Source organism: Eleutherodactylus coqui, chromosome 3, assembly GCF_035609145.1.
Source record: "Eleutherodactylus coqui strain aEleCoq1 chromosome 3, aEleCoq1.hap1, whole genome shotgun sequence".
Classification (NCBI taxonomy): Eukaryota; Metazoa; Chordata; class Amphibia; order Anura; family Eleutherodactylidae; genus Eleutherodactylus; species Eleutherodactylus coqui.
In genome coordinates this window covers 275,731,535-275,757,056 of record NC_089839.1, presented here as the reverse complement: position 1 = coordinate 275,757,056, position 25,522 = coordinate 275,731,535, and the positions used below count along the sequence as shown (strand labels likewise).

The 25,522-nt window shown below is 45.7% G+C and overlaps 1 protein-coding gene across 2 annotated transcripts; it reads left to right on the top strand.

The window, feature by feature from the left end:
• Positions 1 to 7,737: 7,737 nt before the first annotated feature.
• FAM20B (FAM20B glycosaminoglycan xylosylkinase) lies at positions 7,738 to 25,235 on the top strand. Of its 2 annotated transcripts, none has more exons than XM_066597462.1 (8): positions 7,738 to 7,875; positions 13,544 to 14,003; positions 17,411 to 17,497; positions 18,716 to 18,825; positions 18,937 to 19,108; positions 19,191 to 19,382; positions 23,707 to 23,766; positions 24,207 to 25,235. In XM_066597462.1, the coding sequence occupies exons 2-8, from the start codon at positions 13,627 to 13,629 to the stop codon at positions 24,436 to 24,438; spliced, it is 1,230 nt and encodes a 409-aa protein (XP_066453559.1). In that variant the 5' UTR covers positions 7,738 to 7,875; positions 13,544 to 13,626; the 3' UTR covers positions 24,439 to 25,235. The 2 variants fall into 2 exon arrangements, with proteins under 2 accessions (XP_066453559.1, XP_066453560.1); XM_066597463.1 differs by lacking the exon at positions 7,738 to 7,875 and adding an exon at positions 12,972 to 12,990.
• The last annotated feature ends 287 nt before the right edge of the window (positions 25,236 to 25,522 follow it).

The following is a 25,522-nucleotide window of genomic DNA, read 5'->3' as shown; positions in this document are numbered from 1 at the left end:
ATATACACATAGAAGTGAGGTAGATTCTCCTTAGTATACAAATCATTTCCCTAGGCTTTATGGTTTCTGAGAAAAGAACCCTCTCATGTATCACAGATTTTCATAGTTTTTCACGCTTAGAATTGAATATAAAAGTTGCAACCATATTTTCCTATTTATGACCTAAAGAATGTTCCTGCCAAATTTCCCGTTTGTGCGGTACACGGTTGTTGTTCATTACATTACATAGGGGGTCACTTACTTTTGTGCTTAGAATTGAATAATCAAGATCTGATTCCATCACGTTTCTTAATAATGACCTAAAGAATGGTCTTGCCAAATTTCAAGTTTGCACGGCATCGGAAAGTTAGAGAATTAGTAATCAGTCAGTGATGGAGTGCTTTCACCTAGATAGATTTGCTGCACCAAATTATCAGAATGTTCCTCTCCTCCAAAAAAAAAAACAACTGAAAACCCATCTCTTTAGCAAAGCTTGCAACATTCAATAAACCCTACTGATGGCACAATACTGTATGACCAGCTTCTATTGTCCAGCTGTAGATTGTAAACCCTTGTGGGCAGACTTCCACTACATCATCCCATCACTTATTTAGTTCATGTTTGTTGGATCTGGTTTAATGTTATGTAATGTACCTAAACACCAGTTTTTATGTACAGCATCCTGGAATTGAAGGGAATTTCACCAGGTTCACACTGTCCAAACCACGGGTAGCATGATCCTTGGTTATCACGCTTGGACAACAATGGTCCGTAGCTCCGATTTAGAATGACCACGACCGAGAGCATTGTTCTATTCAGTGCAGATGTCGGAGTTACGTTTCCTATGTGTTGCACCCACGAGCGCGTGGACGACCAGGGGGCCTCTGCCATCTGGCAAGGGGTCGTCTCTCGATTTTCCTAGCAATTGCTGCGGTTAGAGCACCCTGGGCTGAGACAGCTTCCGACAAGCGTGCAACATGACCAAAAAGTGCGAGTCGTCTCCTTGTTATTGTTTATGTGATTGACTCAAGCCCCGTGCAAGACTGTATCTTGCTGTTTCTGATGAAGTCGAACCAACGGACACGGAGAATCTGGCGTTAGTATCGTATGTGAAAGGACTCCAGACGCTCAGTTGTTTGTAACAGCAAAGTCCAAGTCTCCGAGCCATACAATAATATTGGCATTACGCAGGTCTGGTAAAATCGAATCTAGGTCCTGAGTGCCTCCGCCAGAGTTTTTCCAGGGACCTCATCGCCGAGGATGCCAGCGCTATTGCCAGCACCTCCAGAAGCGCCCTCCCATCTGAACACTTCCGAGGTACATGAACTCACAGCGTCAACTCTCTGGCCGTCTACGTCTAGGGCCGGAGGGATTACGCCGACTCCTAGATTCTGCAGTTTGTTTTTTTGTCAGGAGATGTGGAGCCCACGACAGGATGCCTCAAAATTGAACTGTTCCAATGAGTGTGTGAGATTATTAGAGGCGACATCCAAGAGTGCAACATCATCGGCATAGTCCAGGTCGGTGAAGTGGTACTCCGGAAGAGTGGCCCCATTACATTGGAAAATATGCTGAAGAATCTAGTCCATGGCCCTGCAAAAGACTGCAGGAGCCAAAACGCAACGTTGTTGAACACCAGACGAGGTCTCAAAACCAGCAGAGGTTGAATTGTTGATACAGACTTCGGCGAATGCGCCCTGATGCATGTCTTTTAGTAGGTTTAGAAGGGATGTGGGGACGCGAATGCCACAAATGGCCTTCCAGAGGGCTTCTCTGTCGACCGAGTCGAACGCCACCTTGAGATCAACCTACGCGACGAGGAGCGGTTTGTTAAATTCTCTGTGTATCTCTGAGAGGAGCCTAAAAGCGAGTATGGCATCCATGGTGGAGTGGCCTGCTATGAACCTTAGACAAGTATAGAATGGTAGGTACCTCCAGGCCCATCGGGTCCAACCCCCTGCTCAGTGCAGGATTCCCTAAATAATCCCAGACAGATATTTGTCCAACCTCTGTTTGAACACTTCCATTGAAGGAGAACTCGCCACCTCCCGTGGTAACCTGTTCCACTCATTGATCACCCCTCACTGTCAAAGTTTTTTCTAATATCTACTCTGTGTCTCACTCCTTTCAGTTTCATCCCGTGCATTGTACCCCCATGTAGGTGTTATTCTGTGGTGCTCCAGAATAACACACTCTGGCCGGTCTCACATGGCCGAATTTGAATTGCAGATTCCACGAGCATATAATACGCAGATCATTCAAATGCTGTTCCGATCACATTAGCATGTCAGAATTGCGTAAGCTCAGAGTGGAAAATAAATCGCAGCATTGTTCTCTATGGTCGGGGATATACCTGCAGTCCATACGCAGTTACATTGTGTATGGGCGGCAGGTATCCGCGTCATTACTAAGTGACGGCACGGGAAATATAAACAAAAGTGTACTGCGCATGACCGCCTGCATGAGTACGCAGGGTCATGGCTGGGTTCACAGCTGTAATCCGCTGTGGGAGGCCGGCAGCGGATTCTGCTCGTGGCCACGTGAGTCTGGCCTTTAAAGTCTGACTCAGAACAGACCTTTTGAGTCAAAGAGAAGACCACTTGGCATTTCCCCACCTTAGTCATATAGATTGACAGCTCTCTCGCTGCTTGTGTATAGGAAGAAAGCTGTCAGTCAACATGTTGCCGAAGCGGCTCACCTCTTTGGTTTCAGGGCTTCATTCTGAGTCTGCATGTTGCCGAAGCGGCTCACCTCTTTGGCTTCAGGGCTTCGTTCTGAGTCTGAATCAAACTTTAAAGTGTGTCTAGTCTGCAATGCCACAACATTTCAGAGTACCGCTTACATGGGGATGCATCGTCCCAAAGGGTAACTCCAGGATATGGGGCACACGCTGAGGAGCTGGGAGGGTAAAGCTGTCACTTGTCATGGTGGCACTTTCCAGACTCCTCCCCGGAGGGGCACACGCAGCCTTGGCCAGAGTATTGTTGGGCCTCTTCCGGACACCCCTAGGAGAGGGATGGCCAATATACATGCCGAAGAACTTTAGATTGTCGTGACGCCACCGTTCCTTTACTCACTGGAATGAATCTTTGTGATAATAAAGTCCACACACAATTTAGTGGTTAAGTACCTCAGTCCCTGAAAACGGTCAGGTACTGGCAAAACTTTACTTGTAAAACTTTAACACTTTACAGCTTAAGAACACACCAATGCAGGCAAAACAGAAGAAGGGAGGTCAGGGAGCAATTCAGGATGATGCGGTCCTCCCGTCCTCGTTATCTGTATGGTACCGCTCCTGGAAGTGGAATGGCAAACTCTCCCCAGACACTCGCTTATAAAAGTACCTCTGCAAGGTGGTCTTCACTTTTCCTCTACTCCTCTCTCTCTCTCTTTTTCTCCTTGCTCTCTAATGGCTTCTGGCATCGGAAACTACAGGAACCCTTTCACCCTTTTCCATTCTTCACCACATGAGGGTCGAAGGTACCACCATGTGGCTGGCACTGTCTCTCAGGAACCCAGAAGAACGGAACCCTTTCCCACTCTCAGAAACTCATATTTATAGTCTCTAGCGAACCACATGACAGGACATAAATTGATACATTTGCAGACCCCTCTCAGTCACATGTAGACATTAACCCTTCATCTTCTGCAGCCGTGCAATACACATAACAGGAGACATGTATGACATATGGAGAGGCCAGGAATGGGTGTTATGGGCCACTACAGGGACACGGTGTATTCCTGGTGACAGGTTCCTTTTAATGGTGCTTTAAAATAAAGCTGGTGGGGAGGGAATGCCACCTAATCTATAAGAATTCTATTTTTTTTTTAACCATTCTGCAGTGTTTTGCTCCTATTTCGTGGATTTAGAAAACCCCTTCAACTGCATACAATGACTTTTAAAAAAATTGTGTTTTCATTTACTAGTTTGGGAGCAGGAAGAGGCTGTAACAGACTTTTGCAAAACACAAACTATATGGTAATGATCAGTAAGTGTTTGTCTGATCATGTCAGGAGTCCCCCCAGCTATAAAGAAATAAACTATTAGGACAGCGCTCCACAACAAATCCAGGGCAATATCTCTAAAAGGAAATAGATGGAGGGACTCACCCGCTGTGTAGCGGGGTACCCTCCTGGGAACTCCCGCTAACACCTCCACATCCCGGTGGGCATATAATAGTCACTGAAGGATCCTCTTGGTCTTCTTTCTTATCCTGTGGTTACAGGAGAGCTGCTAGGATGGTGTTATGCCTACTCTACAAGTGCAGGCACAATGAGATACAGATCCAAAAAATAGAAAAAATATATCCAGCGCTCACCAGAAGACAGACGTTCCGACCTTTAAGCCAAATTTCACCAATATTTGGCTAAAAGGTCAGAACGTGTGTCTTCTGGTGAGCGCTGGATATATTTTTTCCCAGCTCTAAAGAAGCAGATGTAGAGCTAAATATGCTTGTTGTATCTACCCACAGAAGGCCAATTATCACCTCACACCATCGTGATTATACATAGTACAGCTACTTTCCATTTCTGTACTGACAACTTGAGGTGTGATGGGTCTAACTATGTCAAAGTAGAAAAATATCAAGAAGATCAAAGATGATGATTTTCTTTTTCTTTACAACAGTTGATTATTGCGCATTTTAAAGGTAATCTGTCGCTAAATTTAAGCAAAACAAGAAACTAGTTCTCCATCATAGAAAATATACTCCCCTCTCCCTGCTCCCCACCCCCTCCCACGTCAAAAGTCCTGGATCTGCCTTGTGATGTAATGCTTACAGGCTGCAGCAGCTGTGTACAGGATGTCACAGGCTGCTGCATCAAAACGCAGACCCCAGCACATGAGCAACATCCTGATCAGCAAGACTGTGAGTTACAAAGAGACTGCTGATGGCTAGACTTTTAGAGAAGGCCCAGCATGTCAATTGTAGAGTGGGACCATTTGGCCCCAAACCCCTCTCCTAAGGGCCCCATAGCAGTCTTGTGGTCTGCCTACATTGCTTTGGCACACCACTGAATAGTTGTACCTGTGCACTCCATTGATTTAAATGGACCGGCTGGAGACTGCTAAGCTCCTGAACTCTGCTACCTCCGGTGGTCTCACTGAAATATACTTCTCATTTTTTAAAAATATCCACTCCTGGCTTCAGATTGTTTTTAAGCATTAAAAAGTCACCCTGACTATTTGGATCAACGTTAAAGGGGTTTGCTGGGCATTTACTATGGATGACTTATCAATAGTTGATCGGTGGGGGTCCACAATTTAGGGCTTCCACTGACCAGCTGATCCTCAGGCCCGCTATTAGTGCTGAAGGGCCGGACGTCCACATTGGGGTCGGAACTGGAAGTGTAATAGAAGGTTTCACTCCTTAAGAAATCAAAAGTTTTAAACTTATGTCATCCCTCAAGTCTTTGTTGTGAATTTTAGTGTAAAAATAGCTGTAAATTTCACATATTGCATTAAAATGAATGAAATCCATGGTAGATCTGCACCAGCTAGGGCCAGCTGAGTGAATGGCGTTTGTTTAATCCCCCTCACTAACATTCTACTGTAATCAGCTGCAGGATTGTTTTTATCAGTGCAAGGATACTGAAACAGGCCCTCCCCCCCCCCCCCCCAAGCATTGCATCGCCCCTTCCAACGCCGAAGTTTTTTTGAATCTAAAAAGAATAATTAAAAGGTATAGTCACCTAATACTACGGGCTACACTTCCCCGTCCGTCTTCACTGCTGACTTCCGGGTCCAGTGGTCACATGTGACCACTGCAGCAAATCACTGGTCTCAATGTTCCAGGACTGGATATTTGCTGCAGCAGTCATGTGCGTAGACAGCATGTGACTGAGGTATTAGTATACCATGTCTCCACTGGAAGTATGGGTGGTTACATGGGTTGGTGGCCCTGAATTACAGGGGATGGCTAAGTCATGACCACAGCCTCCACCTGACACATGTCCCTGGCGGTTTCTCATTCCTGTTCCAGTCCCCCGCTGCCGGACCTGCTGTCGGCGTCCATGCCGCCCCTGTATCTGCCCCCCCCCCCCCCGCGCTGTCAGCGGCAATGCCACCCCTCTTGGGCCTGCAGTGTGGATTCTCTACCGCCAGCATCCTCAGCTAGCCACTCTCACATCTCTGCTCCTGTGCCCTAGCGGGTCATAGACAGCCGGGGCTCATTCGCCACCGCAACAACCCCTGCCACTTCTATTCCAATTTGCCGGGTTGCCCAGGCAGGAGGAGGATAGAGGTTGTACAATGCCGCCTTAGCACTGCTGTGACAGCTGCTCTTGACATTTTGCTGCTTGAACAGGAGGAGCAGCATGGAGGCTGTACACCACCAGGATGGTGTGTCTGCAGGAGCCAGTTGCCAGCTTTGCCCGTGACTTGGGCACTCCCTAGAACCAAGGCTGGCCAACCCATATCTCCACCCATACCTCCGGTGGAGACATATTACACTAATACCTGTGACTGCTAGACCTAGATGTGATAGACTGTGAAACAGGATCGGCCGGGTGCGTAAGAAGTATTTGTTAGATTATATTTGGAGCTTCACAATACTTTTTACCTGTCCAGGTCCTGAGGACGCCGATACAGTTTAAAGTGCTAACCCTGCTTGTATCTCAGTGGTACAAAACAAGTGCGATTGTTTAGGATGTATGCCTGATCTCAAATAAATGCTGGAGATGCTCCCTGGAGAGTGACACCTTTCTTCTTGTTTGGTGGTCATGCCAGTTGGTCTTTACCTTGTGGCAAGAAGTCAATACCCTGTATAATTCACTGTGGAGAGCGGCCGGGTCATTCTCTCCAGGAATGCTCCTATTATTATCTATGATTGGGGGATCCATCTCTAAAGTCCTAAAAAGGTCTACTTAGATTTTTCCTCTTAGCGATGCGCCAGATCATCCCTAAACTCTGGGGATCTCATTACCTCCCACAAGACTGATGCGGTTGGACGCTCCAGACAATATCATGTACGCAGCAACCATTTCTCCCATTTCAGAGCTGTTTGCTATTTAGAACAAGGGCTCCTTCACACCAGCGGTTGTCATTCTGGTATGCCAAAAATGGACCAATTTCACCGCGTGTTGCTTGTGCTTTTGTTGCAGATGTGTGTGGTTTTTATGTCCATGTGTCATCCCAACTGATGTCCCTTTTTTGTTTGCACCGTCTCCTAGCAACATAAAGCAATGCTCATGCCTGTGTTTGCTGCATTTCTTCACACTCCCATAGAGTGGCATGGGCCATTTTGGGCTGTGACTACGGGTCAGAATAGGCCATGCTCCTATATATATATATATTTTTTGGACTGGCAACATTGGTCCTCATTAATGAAACGCACGACTGAATATACTAATTACTTTAATAGGTCAGTGTCCTGTCTGTATTCAGTCAGTAAACAAATAAGGACAGCACACAGACAGAAAACACACCCAGGTGAGCAGTTCCTGAAACTACAATCTGCATAGAGGGATTGTCATCTGTAACATATTCCCTTCCTACAGGAACGCCTCTACAAACATGGCCGCCTCACAGCTACGACACGCAGCCACGCTGTCAACAAGAGCTTCGCTATCCTCATCTCCCATTGGTTGTTCTTACTGTGAGTAAACCAGAACTACTAGCCGAGAGCGGCTATTGGCCCTTGCGCTCCAGCTTAAAACACTCCTCCTGATTGGCTGCCAGGACCTCCGGTCTCGTCGCTCTGTATGACCGATGTGCCTCACCTGGAGCGCTGATTGGTTGAGTCTGGCCAGCGCCTCGACCGCTGATTGGTTGGTGTGACCGTTCCGCCGTACGGGGCTCCGTGTCCTGGTTGGGAGGGATAGTGGTATGTTGGCAACCGGAGGTAGAGCACCGTGTGCGGGAGGAGAGAGGCGGCGGCGGAGGAGGAGTGCGAGCGGGTAAGAGGGGCCATAGCGTCCTATATAAGGAGGGTCTGAGCTGTCACACGTCACTGGCTGCGGGGTCACCGGGTCCTGCGAGCATAGCGGATTACCGGACTGTTATTCCGATGTAATGAATGGAGTTGTGGGGGAAACTGCTGCAATCTCTAAGGAATGGGCATGAAAAGCAATTCCCCGAAGTGTTACCATGGTTACAAGTGCAGGATACGCTGCAGAGGGGTCTTCGGGGCTCATCGCGCCTGCTGATTTTATTTTTTTTGGTTGTCCGTGTTTCGTCCGTATATTTTTACGGACCGCGTAATATTGATTTACATCGTTGTATCCAGATGAATGTTGGTTTTAACGGACCGATCGCATAAAGAAAAAATGTACGACACAAACGCGTGCGGCACGCACCGCCACCGCAAGATCAGACCTTCTGTCACAGACTAACTACGTACATGTGAATAAGCCACGCTGCGGAGTCGCTCTTCCGGCACTTTCCTTCCAGATTAGGCTTCTTGCACACAAATGGTATTAAAGTTGCGCCCGATATTCTCCGGCGCAACTCGAATCGCGCAGCAGACGGGCGTCCGGCGTGTGTGCTGCGCCATCAAAAATTGCGCAAAAATTGGGCGTGTTATCTTAGAAAAAAAAAGGCTAAATCTTTAAAATGAACGGGCGCTGCCTCTATCCGTTTTTTCGGCCATACTAGCGCCTGTGTGCGAGCGGCCGCAGTGCTGATGTGTCCGGTGAGTCATTGTATGTTTTCTGATAGCGCTGGATAACGGCATAAGACTGGCATATATGGGCGGGGCTTGAGTCACGCCGAGCAGGAGGCGGGGTTGGAAATTGTCCAGAAATTCCTGGGCATTGATAAAAATAGGACACTTTTTCACACTGATCATTAAAAGAAGTTTTTTATTTATTTTTTGTGATTTTATTTAGTTTTTTCCCTTCTATGAAGTAGGAGGAGCTTCTGCGGGTTATGGTGATCGCAAGAGGTTTCACATCTGCCTTGGGGATTCTGCCTTCCTTCTCTGTTTGGAGAGCAGGAGAGGAGAATCCCCGCGGCCGGACGGAACTGACCAGCGCTGGGTGGTCTTCGTTGATTATAATGGGGTCCGCCCGCTTTCCACGCAGCTTCTGGATGGAAGAAGACACTCTGCATACAGCGCTTTTTCTTCCGGTATCTTGAGCCACGACGGATCCTTTGACCATGGGGCCCAACGCAGATGTGGATCTTTAGGATTTCTTATGATTTTCCATTTTGCCCATAAAAAAAACTTTAAGGATTTTTTTGATAAGTAGTTCAGAAAAAGTCAGGTTGGCGCAGGAATCCTTTATGAAGGATGGAAGGCATCACCCGCTGAGGGTAGTTGTACCGCGGCCGACAGTCACCCCAGTAACCACACAAACCAGCCCTTTGAAGCACAGAACCCACCAAGGCAAGGGAGTGAGAGTCGCTCAGTCTTCGGCTCACCTGAAAACCAGGTGCCGGCCGTCCCGTGTCAGCAGGTAGTTACTCATCTCTGACTGCCTGTGTACTGTGAATGGAGGCGATCCCCGGTCCATTCAGTGGGCGATTGTCGTTCGGACGACTGTCAGGCACGCGCTCCAGCAGCTGACCATCGTTCTGTGTACCAGTACACCAAGTCCAGCTTTATGTAGTCGTATTTGCGCAAGCGTAGCGTCTTTGCAGCACGAACTATTAAAATTTTTTTTTTTTGCGTGCGCATCGGCGTATTTTACTCTACTTTTTGCACCCACAAAGGCGTGGTTGTGGGCGCCAAACAAAGACGCGGCGATTGAAATGGTTAACGAGTTCCAGACGTGGTCTTTCTCTTGCACAATTACACCGTATTTCACGCGTTTATTGCGCACAGATTTGCGCACCTCGCATTGACTTCTATTTAGGCCACTTTCATGCAGGGGACAAAATCACGGGATTTTATTTTTTTTCTCGCGATGTGACAGCGCTACAAATCGCATGTATGTGAAGCCCGCGCTGTCCAACGGGTTCCTTCACATGAGCGATGCTACATTGTGAGAATACAAAATCGTGGCACGCTCTATACAGCCGCGATTTGGGAGGTTTTGTAGCCCATTTTTCCCTATGGAGCCCTTCTTTCTGTTGCGTTGCACGGAAATGCGGTTTTCGTGCGATGCCACTTTTACAGTAGAAACACCTACTATTTGTCCCTAAAATAAGCCCCTGCATCTAACAAAAGAATCCATCACCTAACAGGCGCTGTCCGCTCCGCCGCACTTCTCCCGAAGCTCCAGCACTTACTTGTCTGTAGTCTTCAACCAGCGCTTCCTGGTCAGAGGGTTCAAAAATCCCGCCTCCAGGAAGCTCTGCAGAGCCGCGGTGCTTGAGAACCAATCAGAGCCAGCTCTTTCCGGAGGCGGGATCTTTAAACCCTCTGACCAGGAAGCGCTGGCGGAAGACTACAGACCAGTGCTGGAGCTTCGGGAGAAGTGTGGCAGAGCGGACAGCACCTGATGACATCACCAGCTTACAGCAAACGGGAGCTGAGAGATTCTCGGCCCGTGTTAAAGGGGCATCAGCCAAGTGTTCGCGCTTTTAACAGATCGCATCCACATAGTATGGAGGGAACTGTGCGGCGTCCGCAGCAAAACCTACCAGTGGTGGTGATTTTTGAAGGTTTTATCCCTAAATCTAACGTCATCCCCAATCTACAGGATAGGGATAACTTTGATTGGTGAGACCCCCATCCTGAGCCCTGGGGACCCTTGTCACCTTTACAGTGAACCCGCAGTGAGGGGGACATGGGGCACTCGGGACAGGACTCAACAATGTCCATGATAATTAGCACTGATGTCTCTTTAAAGGCAAATCCTAAAGTCCTCCTGAAGTTTTGTAGTTCCTTCCGGATTTTTCCCTCCATGTATCTGCAAACTTCTGCTGCCCTGAGCACTCAGTGTTGTGTAAATGGCCGCGTGTCTCGTCCCTTTGTGGGGATGTCAACGCTGCAGGAGTTATAGAGCAACGGGACTGGTGCCATCAGAATGGGGGATCGGCTGAGGTGAGGAGTGATTTTTTTTTTTTTCTTTCTAAATTCTATATTTTTACAGCATTCTGGGCTGTTTTCAAAGTTCCTTTTTTCTCCTGACAGCTCTATGAGTGTCAACCTTTCCCACCCCTCCATATCAGCCCCTCTAGACTGAGTGCTCCCATGGGTGACCTCCTCTGCTCTTTTGTTTGTGGTTTTAGGGCTATTGTCTTCGCTTTGACCCTTTTTACCTTTTTTATATCTTTAGTCTCTACTTTCATAAGCTCTTATCTGGGGCTTAACCCTTTCCAATCCACTGTCTGACCTCTGAAGACATTATGATTTAAGGCTGTACAGCTCCGATGTTGGAAGACATCCGTCGGGGTTCTCTTACTGTATATTGCCAGCCTCTCTGCTGCCGGAGCCTATCCAACGTGTCACCTCATGCAGTACTGGCTTTAGCCAGCAGATAGCGCAGAGAAAGAGTAAGCCCCCTAGGAAAACCAGGATGCAAACTGGATTGGAAAGGGTTAATATCTCTGTACAGCGAACATATATGAAAGAAAAGAGGGTATTTTTACAGGCCGATTCCCCAGCTTGAATGTTTCTACAAACACTTGTCCGCCCCTCAGTGGCGCCGAGTAAAAGGACGAATGATCGGCTAACGGACCGGCAAACCATTCAGAGGCTTCAGGTGCTTCAAGACAGAACGGTCAAAAAATGGTTCCAACTAACGAAAGTGAAGAATAATCGTTCAGTCTAAACGCGAGCCAACGACTGAACGAGAACTCTAGAAGCTCTTTTCTTACAGCCCTGCGTTGTGCTGTTCCTCTGTTATTCCTCCTGGAACTTAATTGGTAAATTGTCAACCAAATGCAAAGAGGTGATGGGAAGTGTTCTGCATCCACGGACACTGTCTGGTCAGGCCGGTCTCACCCGGGCATATTGTCATAGACTGGTAGAGTTGGAAGGGACCTCCAGGGTCATCGGGTCTAACCCCCTGCTCAGTGCAGGATTGTCATTGTACATCGCATGCAACACGTGATGCCAAAAGCCCATTGATTTCTATTGGGCCGCTCACACCTGCAAATGTTTCGCACACGTATTGAGCAGAAAAAAAATCAGTGTGCTCTATGTTGACACTTATTACACACACATGCCAAAATAGTGCATGGGGATTGGTGCAAGTGTACATGTCATTGGCTACCTGCCGCATGGTTGCATGCTGGCGTGTGTTGTCGTGTGATCCCCGCTTTAGCCTGTGTAGGGGGACACCCCTCTGACAAGAGGAATGGTACCACCCAGTTATCAATTTATTCTTAAATTTCCAGGAGGAATAACAGAGGAACGGCACAACAGAGTTCTAAGAAAAGATGCTCCAGAATTGTTGCTTTATGAGGAACACAGTTACTTACTAAAAAACGCACGTCAGGCGAGGTGACAAGCCCTCTATAAGGACGGGCCGAAAACCTGTCCTCTATAACTAGTGACAACCGATATGTCCTCCTGCTATTCACACTGGCAGATGTGTCGGTGCAGGGACGACTGATCACTACTGGAATTGTGTATCTTTATACTTGTCAGCCCATCTGTGTGCTCTGGAGGACGCTGCCGAGCGACTGTCGTTAGTATACCGCATGAAAGAGACAATTGGCGGATGAACGAGCTTTTAAAGGGGTTGTCCCGCGGCAGCAAGTGGGGTTATACACTTCTGTATGGCCATATTAATGCACTTTGTAATGTACATCGTGCATTAAATATGAGCCATACAGAAGTTATTCACTTACCTGCTCCGTTGCTGGCGTCCCCGCCGCCATGGATCCGTCTAATTCTGATGTCTTCTTGCTTTTTTAGACGCGCTTGCGCTGTGCGGTCTTCTCCCCTTCTTCTCGGTCCGGCACGAGCGGCGTTCTGGCTCCGCCCCTTCCACGCGTCATCGCGTAGCTCCGCCCCGTCACGTGTGCCGATTCCAGCCAATCAGGAGGCTGAAATCTGCAATGGACCGCACAGAGCCCACGGTGCACCATGGGAAAGGACCCGCGGTGCATCGTGGGTAAAGATCCCGGCGGCCATCTTGGTGAAGGAAGAAGGAAGACGTCGCAGAGCGGGGATTCGGGTAAGTAATATGCATTTTTTTTTTATTTTTTAACACATCCCTTGGGGTTGTCCTGCGCCGAACGGGGGGCCTATGGAAAAAAAAAACGTTTCGGCGTGAGACAACCCCTTTAACCTTTCACCGTGTGGTTGCCAGCAGATTTTGATACGCCAAGGATCGGGCAAATGAAAGTTTGTGTCTAATCCTTGGCCTGCGTGTAAAGGCCCTTTTACACGGGCCAACAGTCTTTTAAGTGTCTTTTAAGATTGTTCCATTAGCCCGATATTCATTCATTTTAATTATGCAATGACTGAGCATAAATATTTTGCCTTTATCATGAAAAAATATTGAAACGCAATTTATTTTGGAGGAAGAAAAAGAGAAAATAATTACCTTTAATATGTAAATTGCCCCGTATAGATATGAGACTACAGATGAGTAAAGGAAACTTACTATGGGACTCCTAGATGATGCCCCTACATGCAGTTATTGCCCTGGACGGGGACTGAGCTTGTAACCCCAGTTGCCTGCAGGTTTATTGGTTTGATATGTCTGTCTTTTACCTTTCCCATAGGTTCCTTTGAGGATCAAGCCCAGTGATGTCTTGTATGTGTACTATTAACTTCTGTCAGTCTTAACCCACATCTTTGGGTCATCATGAAGCTGAAGCAGCGAGTTGTGGTCCTGGCTTTGCTGCTGGTCATCTTGGTCCTTACTAAACTTCTACTGTTGGACAGATTAGAGACGTCTGCGGCACAAAGACAGGACCAGCTGTCCTTCCAGCGGATGATGTCCGGCCTGCGGCTTACCATGGACTCGCGACTGGAACACACTTTACAGTCTCCATGGGAAATTGCATCTCAATGGGTTGTCCCAAGAGAGGTATATCCTGAAGATACTCCTGAAATGGGAGCTGTCCTGCATGCCATGGCCACGAAGAAGATCATAAGGGCGGACGTGGGCTACAAAGGAACACAGCTCAAAGCCTTGTTAGTCCTGGATGGTGGGCAAAAGGTGGTCTTCAAACCAAAAAGGTAAGAGTTGAGTGGAGTAGTGCACACTGATGATTTGGAGGTGAAAGATTGTGAACTCTATCACATCTGGACCTAGTAAAGGGATAGAATGACTGACTCATTCAAGAAGATGAATTGTATAGAAAGGGAGTAGCCCTAGGGTATACCTGGCTAAATAAACATAATTTCCAAAAAAAAGCCTAAGGCAAAAAGATAGCCTTATGTTTATAACCTCCCAAAAGAGAATAATATAAAATTATATACTTTGAGATAAATGTGCTCAACACAGACAAAGGTACGTTAAAGGAGTAGGTGGCTGAACTAAATCCTTACTGAGTCCATAAAAATATATATTCAGTTGTTTTATTGACTCCGTAAGGATTTAGTTCAACCACCTATTCCTTTATTTTAAAGTAACATAGTACGTTAGGCTGACGGGAGATAATGCCCATGTAGCTCAGCTTGTTTCCATCCCCCCCTTGTTGATCCAGAGGAAGGCAAATAAACACCAATGAGACAGAAGCCAATTGGCCAACTTCATAATGGCAGTCGGATTAATTCCTGGATCAACGTTTTGAAAGTTCTACCTGACTCCTAGACCCGGATCAACAACCCCGCTGGTTATTTAATATCGGTGCTCTAGAAAGACATCTAGTCCCTTCTTAAACTCCTCTATCGCTTTATACCATCACCATGTCCTCAGGCAGAGAGTTCCACAGTCTTGCTGCTCTTACAGTGAAGAACCCCCTTCGGTGTTGGTGATGAAACCTGCTTTCTTCTAGACGTAGCGGATGCCCTCTTGTTACCGTCGCAGTCCTGGGTATAAACCGATCGGGGGAGAGATCCTTGTATTGTCCCCTCATGTATTTATACATAGTTATTTGGTCGCCTCTTAGCCGTCTTTTTTCCAGGGTAGATAATCCCAATTTGGATAGCCTCTCTGGGTATTCCAGTCCTCTCATTCACTGAAACATCTTTCCTGAGCACCGGTGACCAGAACTGTACACAGTATTCAATGTGGGGCCTGACAAGTGCCTTATATAGTGGTAGGATAATGTTCTCGTCCCTCGCCCCTATACCTCTTTTAACGCACTCTAGGGCTTTATTTGCCTTTGCAGCAGCTGATTGGCATTGGTTACTCCAGTTTAATCTACAATCCACTAGTACCCCCAGGTCCTTTTCCATATCACTTTTCCCTAGCAGTACCCCATTTAGTGTATATTGGTGACATCCGTTTCTCCTGCCCATGTGCATAACCTTACATTCATCAATATTGAACTTCATCTGCCATTTTTCTGCCCAAGCCCCCAGCTTATCTCGGTCCGTTTGTAGCCGCACATTGTCCTCTGTTGCATTAATTATATTGTATAATTTTGTGTCATCTGCAAATATTAATATTTTGCTGTGCAGTCCCTCTATCAGGTCATTGATAAATATATTGAACAGGATGGGGCCTAATACTGAACCCTGTGGCACCCCACTAGTGACTGTGGCCCAATCAGAGTACGAACCATTTATTACCATCCTCTGCTTTCTATCTCTGAGCCAGTTCTTTACCCAGATACGCACGTTTTCGCCTAGACCGAGCTGTCCCATTTTATATATCAGCCTATTATGTGGCACGGTGTCAAATGCTTTAGAGAAGTCCAGATATATGAGATCAATAGGCTCTCCCAGGTCCAGCCTAGAGCTTACTTCATCGTAGAAGCTGATGAAATTGGTCTGAGATGATTGATCCCTCGTGAACCCATGCTCATGAAGAGTTATTCCGTTGTTTTCCTTGAGGTATTCCACAATGGCAACTCTCAGAAACCCTTCAAATATTTTTCCAGTTATTGAAGTGAGACTTACCGGTCTGTAGTTACCAGGCTCCCCAATTGACCCCTTTTTGTATATTGGAACCAAATTGACAATACACCAATCCAATGGTACAACCCTGGTCTCAATAGTGTCCATATATATAAGAAATAGCCATCTGTCTATCACGTCACTTAGAACCCTTGGGTGTAGACCATCTGGGCTTGGCGATTGTCAGTTTTAATCTTTTTTTTAACCGACTCTGATCTACCTCCTGTGTGACTTTTCTTTCGTAAATACACTTGATAAAAAAACTACTTCAAGGGGTTGTCTCACGCCGAAAAGGTTTTTTTTTTTTTTTCAATAGGCCCCCCGTTCGGCGCGAGACAAACACAAGGGATGGGTTAAAAAAGTTTAGTACTTACCCGAATCCCCGCTCTGCGGCGACTTCTTTCTTACCTTAGCAAGATGGCCGCCGGGATCTTCACCCACGATGCACCGCGGGTCTTCTCCCATGGTGCACCGTGGGCTCTGTGCGGTCCATTGCCGATTCCAGCCTCCTGATTGGCTGGAATCGGCACACGTGACGGGGCGGAGCTACGAGGACCAGCTCTCCGGCACGAGCGGGCCCATTCACCAGGGAGAAGACCGGACTGCGCAAGCGCGTCTAATCGGGCGATTAGACGCTGAAATTAGACGGCACCATGGAGACGGGGACGCTAGCAACGGAACAGGTAAGTGAATAACTTCTGTATGGCTCATAATTAATGCACAATGTACATTACAAAGTGCATTAATGTGGCCATACAGAAGTGCTGAACCCCACTTTCTTTCGCGGGACAACCCCTTTAATAGATTTGCCTTCCCACCTCCTCCCATCATCCTCTATGATTTTTTTCCTGTATTATTTGTTAAGGGGTCAGTGCTTTCCGTGCAAATCCTTTTGCTGTTCATGTAATTGTAAAATAGTTTAGGGTTATTTTTGCGCTCTTTTGCTATCAGTCTTTCTTCCTCCTCCTTGACAGTTTTTATCTTTTCCTTACATAATTTGTTTGTTTTTTTTCCTGTATGATTTTAGCACTTCTTCGCTGCCTTCTTGTTTTAGTAATTTAAACACTTTTTTTTTCATCTATTGCCCCCCCCCAACACAGCTGCCCACTCCCCATTGAGATGCAGCCCATCCCTACTGTAGAGCCTGTAGCCATCGGCTAAGTCAGCCCAGTTGTATGTCAAGTAAAGTATATAATTTACTATTTTCTTTTGGGAGGGTATAACAAGCTATCTTTTTGCCGTTCGCAATTTTTTGGAAATTTTAATCCAAGAAGACCACACCGCCTCCAGTGATTTATGTCAGTTTAACGACATTATGGCCATTGTGACTGGAGAGAGAAGGCTTTACACTTCTTGCTGCTGCAAGCGGATCTATAGGAGCTTCCTGCCTGTGCCGCCAGTTAGTGTCCATGATGAAGCGGACGTCTCCGCTCAGGTCCATCAGTGATTTCTAGACGCCGCGGTTGGATAGTATAGCATTTTATATATTACTTATAGTGTGTTTTATGGAATCGTTTCTTGGCCACGTGTTAAGTATTTCGGGATCTGATACCTTTTACTAACATGCATTTGTTTTCCAGATACAGCAGAGACTATGTGGTGGAGGGAGAACCCTACGCCGGCTACGATCGGCATAACGCAGAGGTGGCAGCCTTCCACCTAGATAGGTACGTCTGTGCTGGTTGGTATTCTCTGCCCTCGACAAACCAAAAAGGTTTAAGCTGTAACAGTAAAGGTACTTTTAGACGAGCCGAATGACGTCAGAGTTCGCATGGGCAGCCTGCTTAGACAGGCAGATACGTCGTTGGCTCGTTCACACAAGAATCGTATACGGTGAATGTGAAAGATGGAACAAGCGCTGTTAAAACCGAACGATGATTGAACGAGCCAGCGATTGTTTTTATGCCTGCATAAAAGAAACGATGAGCGGAAAGTGAATCATTGGTTGGGTCATTGGTGCGCATATGGATTGGATGATTATTGGTCACGTTGGCTCGTTTGAACAATTTTTTTAAAATTTATTTATTTATTTTTTAAATGAGCAAAATCCATGTGCAGAATTTCAGATGCAATTCTGCGCAGATCTGCCTTAAAAAGTGACGTGTCACTTAGCGCGGATCTGCGCAGAACTGAATTAGAAATTTGATGCATGGATTTTGCCCATTCACAAGGCTAAATGTCTATGTGGATCCGGGGTAGAAATACACAGATTAGCCGCAGATTTCTGCCATGGTTTAAGAGTTGGAAACAGTGTGGGAAAAATCTGTGCTGGCTCCCCCTGTCTGCGGAGGTGGGATGTGACGCTTTGTCTCAGGGTATGTGCAGACAGCGGAATATAATACATTTTTTTTTTCTACTCTACATGGATCCCACCTCTAAAACTGCGGCAGAAATCCTAAAGTACATATTTTTGTCACAGTCGCGCATATATTTTTTCCTGTGAATGAGCAAAATCTGTGTGTGTAATTTCCTATACAGATCCACGTTAAGTGACCTGTCGCTTGTTAACGTGGATCTACTCAGAATCGCATCAGAAATTTCACACACGGATTAAATCTGCTGGTGGTTCTGCAGCAGGAATACGCAGCTTAGCCGTGGTTTTCTACTACCATTTAGAGGTGGAATCTGCATGGAAAAATTTGGCATAGGATTCCACCGTCTGCTCATACCCTAAGGCATAGTGTCACATCGCCATTACCCAAAACTGTTGGAAAGGGACTTCTTGGTCTTATCCCAGATCTTGAGGAACTGCTGATAAATTGGCATCTGGAAGAAGGTGGAGAAGTGTGTCGTAAAGTTTGGCTAAACACAGGTTTGTAGGCGGCACATTACACCAGCAACCTTTTGATCAATAACCCCGGTCTGTTACTATTTTCCTTAAATAGGATTCTTGGCTTCAGACGCGCCCCAATGGTCATCGGGCGTTACGTGAATCTTATCACGGAGATCAAACCCGTAGCTACTGAGCAGCTGCTAAGCACCTTTCTAAAGCAGGGTGAGTGTAAAGACCATTGCACGGAGCAGATCTGCCACCATTCTGATGGATTTGCGCCACGTTAGTCGTTTTTGTAACTTTACTTTTTTTGGTTGGTTTGGTCCCATACAGGAAATAACACCTGCTTCTATGGAAAATGTTACTACTGCCGAGAAACGGAGCCCGCTTGTGCCGAGAGGGAAGTGATGGAGGGTGCCGTTACTCTCTGGCTTCCTGACGTCTGGCCTCTTCAGAAGCACAGACACCCCTGGGGCCGGACGTACCGGGAAGGCAAGTTAGCCAGGTATGAAATACAACGCGTGTCATTCCTTTTTTTACATTTCTCCCCTATCCTTTTGCTGGTATACTATTTTTTTTTCTTGCAGGTGGGAATATGATGAAAGTTACTGTGATGCTGTGAAGAAGACTCCTCCTTATGACGCCGGCCCCCGGCTCCTTGATATTATTGATACAGCCATCTTTGACTACTTGATTGGAAATGCAGATCGCCATCACTATGAAAGTTTCCAGGATGACGAGGGAGCCAGCATGCTTATACTACTGGACAATGCGAAGAGGTCAGTGTGATCTGCTGTCTCTAGACTCACCGTAGATCGTCAGCTAGGTCTATAGCCATCTTAACTACCCCATTAGGCCACTTTCACACAAGCCGTATTTAGTCACCACTTTACATCAGTATTTGCAAGCCAAAACCAGAAACGGGATGAACCTAAAGGATTGCACAGACCTCATCCTTCTGCTGTCCAATGTTCACAGACCCGCAGGTTGCCTGTCCCATTCTCGTCCGTGAGTAAAAGCGGCCATGTGAATAGCCTCAGGTTGTTATGGGAGCCAAGTGGTGACCGTGGAATACATGGGTACTAAATATACGTCCATCTGAATGGGTCCTAACAAGGATCACCAGCTGATGTTTGCAGGTAGCAAAGTTGCCACAATCTGAAATGTTACAAATGTGTAATAAGATGAACCATGTCGGTCTCCATTACCGTGGGAAAGATTATATCTGCAACTGAAAGTGATTTGTTCCTTTTCTGTGCAGCTATTTTCACTACATGTGGTTTGGAAATAATTGCTTCACATGTAATACTGTATTGTACAAACCTACCCTAAGTACGCAGATTGCCTTATACCTGTGGTGTACCGCCGGACCCCCAGTGGGTCTTTGTTCTGGGAGAAAAGGGCGGAGAACAATCAACTATTTATTTTTTTTCACCTTTCCCTCTTGCATAGAATAAGACGGCATGAGTAATCAACCGTCATTACCGACTATTGGAGATGCTTTCTGGTTCAGCTCATCACTATCTCCAGCAGACTAGAATCAGAGATGGAGCACCGCTGCTCCTGGAAAACTGATTTAACCACTTAACAACTGCAATACATCTTTTAACAGTTCACGATTACAGTGCTAAGCTCTTGCATCTCACATTATAGGTGTTTAACCTTTTGATCACCTAGAATCCATGGTATGATTAACCTGTGAAGGAACAAGTGCTGGAAATATACGGTGCTTGGTCCTGAGCTTTAATCCCATGTCCTTGTAAATACATACCCACACACCCTTATGTGGCAGAGCTGTAATGGGTATTAGGAGGCTCCAGCTCTGGCAGGGACTACTTTCACAGAGGGATGTTTTCCCTGTTACTGGGGATCCTTCTGTTACTGGGGATGCTCCTTTACAGTCAAACTGTGAAATTAGGAGAAGAAAATAATAGTGTGAATGTCCTCCAGAAGTCTTACATGACATCATGGGGGACAAAGATGTTACAAAAAGCTACAAAAACAAGTAAACAATGTTACAGAATAAAATAGAAATAAATAAAAAATAAAAATGACCCCACGCCATCCTAAACCATCGCCATATGCACCTTGTAATCCGAGACAATGCAAACTGCATGTCAACGTTCGAAGCAGAATGGGCATCCTGTTTCTGTACTTCTATCTCATCATAAACGAACTAGTTTTAAAAATAACTGCTTTAAAAAATAAAAAAAAAGTTTCGCTTTTTGGACACATCACAGTATTCAAAAATAGCCCTATATGTCCAGAAAAGGAAAAACGCTACAAAAATACTTTTGGCAGCCCAAGAAAAAAAATGGGGCTATAAAACCACCACAAACATCTGCTAAAGCTTTTCATCCTCTAGGACCAAAATACTCTGGGCAAACCAATCCAAGTCAGAAGCTCATTTAGAAGCCTTGGAAGCGCCATTTGCAGACAGGTCACTGGGTTTCTCAGCGACACATTCAGGGACTGGTGGACCCACTTGATTTGGCCGGACGACATAAAGTGCTGCTAATCCCAGGAAATATTCAATCAATTGAAATGATGCTGCCGGGTCTAATGCAATTAAATCGTCAATCAGTTGGTAGTCTGCCTATATCACTTAGTTTTCGTTTTTGTTTGTGTGGTTTTTTTGTTTTTTTTTAAATTTAAAAAAAATGCATTACAGATATAAAGACTTTTTGGTAAAACAGAATAGTTGGCATCGACCGCCGGTGAATGCCAGTTCGGGATTATTCTGGCCTCAGTGACCAATAACATTTCAGCACATTTGGATACTTTTAGCTTTCATGAGGCTTTTCTTTTTTCCATAATTCTCTATTGCAATTTTTTTTATCTGCCGTTCCATGGGAAAAATAATTTACAACTCTTTGGATGAGTCTGAGGAAAAGCCCAGGTATGTCCAATAGTACAATCCATTTATTATGCGCAGTTGTCAAGGTTGTAGTCATACGAGCGTCTGATCCTGAGCGATTGCTGTTTGTGAGCCAAGTCCACGGGGAGAGGCTTATGAAGGAACTTGTAAATCCAGGTAACTTGCATTCATGCAGCAATAATCAGATGATTAATCTGCTGTTACATCATCCAACCTGTTTATATTATTTACTGGTCCGCACGCTGCGTACTGCTCCCTTAATTCTCATTGATCTCTATGGAGAGGTGACACTGCCGCCCATTATATTAAATGACTGGTTGAATCTCTTTAACCCCTTAAAGAACAAGTAACATAAATTTATGGTGCTTGGTCCAGGGCTTTAATCCTGGCCGATTGTAAAAACATCAGATGGATCATGAAAAAGACCCTCGAATATCAGAAAGATCTCTACATATGTTTCATTGACTACAGCAAGGCTTTCCACTGCATTGAGTATGACAAGCTCTGGGCGGCTCTGTATGACCTCGGGGTCTTGGGTCACTTGATCAAGCTTATCAATCAAGAAGCAATGGTGCGAACACTCTATGGTGATATAGAGGGGTTCAGGATCGGCAGGGGTGTGAGACGGCTGCATATCATCCCCATTTCTTTTCATCCTTGTATGTTGAGGTGATCAAGAGAAAATTTAGACCTGGACTCGCCCAACAGTGGGGTGAAGATCGGAGGAAGGACCATCAACAACTTGAGATATGCGGATGATACGCCTCTGCTGGCTAAAAGAGAGGAGGACCTGATAAACACAATTTTGAAACTTAAGGAAGAAAGTGAAAAAAATGGGGCTGCACCTTAACATCAAGGAAACAAAGACCATGACAGCAGCAGCAGCTTAAAATTAACAGCAAAGAAATTGAATCAGTTCAAGAATTCATCTTCCTTGGATCAAAAATCAACCGCGATGGCGAATCCACCCAGAAATGAAACATAGGATCGCATTGGGCCGTTCTGCAATGGTTGGCATGAATAAGATCCGGAAGAGCCAAGGTATCACTTCAACTACCAAAAGCAGAGTAGTTAGAGCCATTGTCTTTCCTATGATGTTTGGGGTCTGAGAGTTGGACACTAAGAAAGGCCGACAGAAGGAGAATTGATGCGTTCGAAATGTGGTGCTGGCAGGAATTATTAGTAATACCACGGGCAGCCGGGGAACAAACAGAAAAGTGTTGGATCACATAAAACCAGGGACATCGCTAGAAGCTAAGGCCACTAGACCGCAACTGACTCACTTTGGCCATATCATGCGTGCAAACGCGCTAGAGAAGCCAATAGTGTTGGGAATGACCAGTAGAATTAGAAAAAGGGCCGGCAAAGAATGCGCTGGTCTAAATGGGTACCAATCTGTGCGTCAAGCGGTTAAAAGAAGCCGTGCTTGACAGGGAAGCATGAAGAACGTTCACCTATTAAGTCACCGAGAGTCAGACACAGCTAAATGGAGAGATAGTTTGATAGTAAAAACATGGCACTGGTTTAAAGCTGCTGCAATGTTGCAAGAGCAAGTCGGATTATGGGTTGTTAGTCACAGCCGAGGACTGCGAGGGGAAGGCAGAAGTGGTTTATAACCGCTTCTGCCTTCTCCTTTACAGGCTACATAGCATTCAATGAGTCATATGTAGTGAAGAGAGAAAGCAGGAGTGTTGCTTCCGTTATTTTACCTGGCGATCAAATAACGTAGCATGGTCCTAGTAAACGCAGTGACGACAGGGTACATAGATGTTTAAAAACAAAACTTACAAAAAGAAGTAAGAAAAACAGAAAATTGGAGAATAAAATAAAAAAATATATATGGAAATAATATGAAACTTTTTAGTGTAACTATACTAATTTGAAAAATGAACAATTATAAATGAAAAACGTTTACCTTATTTTTAATTTATTTTTTACCCCTAATAAAACTAAAAAATGGGAAAAAAAATATATTGCAAACAGCCCTATATGTCACAAACAGCCAGCTACCAAAATTTTTGTTGCAAAGGAAAAAAAAAATATGGCTGTAGATCCACTACATGGGTAAGTGCCTCTGCAACCGAAAAACCCAGTTCTTAAGGGGTTAAACATACGCGACAAACATTAGTCCGTTGAGAGAAGGGTTCTACAAATCTGTAATGTGATTGAACGGTGCTCTCTGTACATCACTTGCTACATATAATGTGTATCTTCTTGTTTTTCAGTTTTGGTAATCCGTCCATGGATGAGCGCAGCATCCTCGCCCCCCTGTACCAGTGCTGCATGTAAGGCTCTGAGCTCTGTTACATCTACTCTTCCTTTTTAAGGGATATTCCTGACATTGACTTATACTCAGGATAGGTCATCAATAGTCGATTGGCTGCGGTCTTTCGCTCCGGATCCCAGCCAATCAGCTGGTCATGTGAACCACTGTCAGTGCAATGGGCCAGACATTGTCAAGGGGGAAAGTGTAATAGATCGCTTTAGTCCCCATGATTTCAGTGGGAGTAAATCTATATTACACTTTGGCCCTGACTGTGTGAATCCCCGCCAATCGGCTGATTATCGGGCACGCTGTCAGTGCAGCAGGCCAAGCAATCAGCAGGCATCCAGAGCAGCGGACCCCTGACTATCAGCTATCGATGACCTATCCTGAGTGACCGTCCTGGAATATCCCTTTAATGCCTTATTCTGCCATCATTCTTACACTGTACTCTGGTTGCAGCATTCGTGTCTCCACCTGGAATCGTCTGTCTCACCTGAAGCATGGCACCCTGCGCTCCGCTCTGCTTTCCGCCACGAGTCACGACCCAATCTTCCCCATCCTATCAGAAGCTCACTTAGAAGCCTTGGAGCGCCGTCTACAGGGCATAATAGGAACAGTCCAGCAGTGCATAGATCAGTTTGGCACTGACATAGTGATGGTGGAGGACCGGATGACCGTGTCTCATGTCTAACAGTGCCGGTATACAGAAGGGACTACAAAAGTGTCCAGATGGTGTGAATATTTTTTATCGTACACCTACAAAACTGGTATGAAACAGCACAGCGCCCCCTGCGGACTGCAACAGTGGAGGGGTGTACAGCGGGGCAGGGACTGCTACCTTCCCTGCTAGGTCTAAGTGATATAGACTTCTACAAATAAGGAGTTTTGCTAAAGTTAAGGGACATCAAAAGCCCTTAATTCTTACGGTGAAAAAATGCGTGGACGAGGAAAATCGTCTTCAGATTCTAATTTATTCTATTGCAAATTTTGTCTTTTTCTTTCCTTGATGGATTTAAAAAAAAAAAATATCTCTGGGGTTGTTTACAGCCCTACAATTTGCACAGTGTCCACATGGTGGCGCTGCTATGTTTTTCAGGAACCATGTCGTGCAAAGTCTTTGATTAGCAGGTATTCTGCGTACTGCCGAGCGTCCGCTGATTCTATAAAATATCTTCACAATTAATTTATGGAACTGGCATTAAATACACAACGGGACTTTGTTTTACCGCCAGTCTTGCATTTAAAGGGCAGCTGCAGTTCGGATGGAATTAACCCTCTCCTTACTTGAGTCTCTGCTATCGATTCACTGTATCCTATTAACGTACTCCCTTCTAATCTGAATGGTGACGGCCAATGCGCAAATCCCTCTAAATTAAACTTTATTTCCGTACACAATCCAGATTGTTCTTCCCTTGTAGGATGAGACGGACACAGAGCAATATTCTCAGTGCAGACGGTTTTATTTTATTTTATTTTTTTTAGGGGGGGGGGGTGCTCCCGGGGGGGGGGGGGGGTGCTCCCGCCCACCTGCTTCGAGTTCACTGATGCAAAATTAGGATGTGTCTCATTAAAGTACTTTTTAATGACATCTAGGATTTAAAAAAATGTAATATCGTGATCTATATCATGATATTATATATCCATCATGAGCGCAGATACTACATGAGGGCGGATACCTGGAATAAACCCATCGCAGTGCTATCACTACATTCAGATTCTGGTCGTCTTGCTGTCGGATCTGCCAGGTTCTTTGTGACACAGGTTGGTTAGAAGCA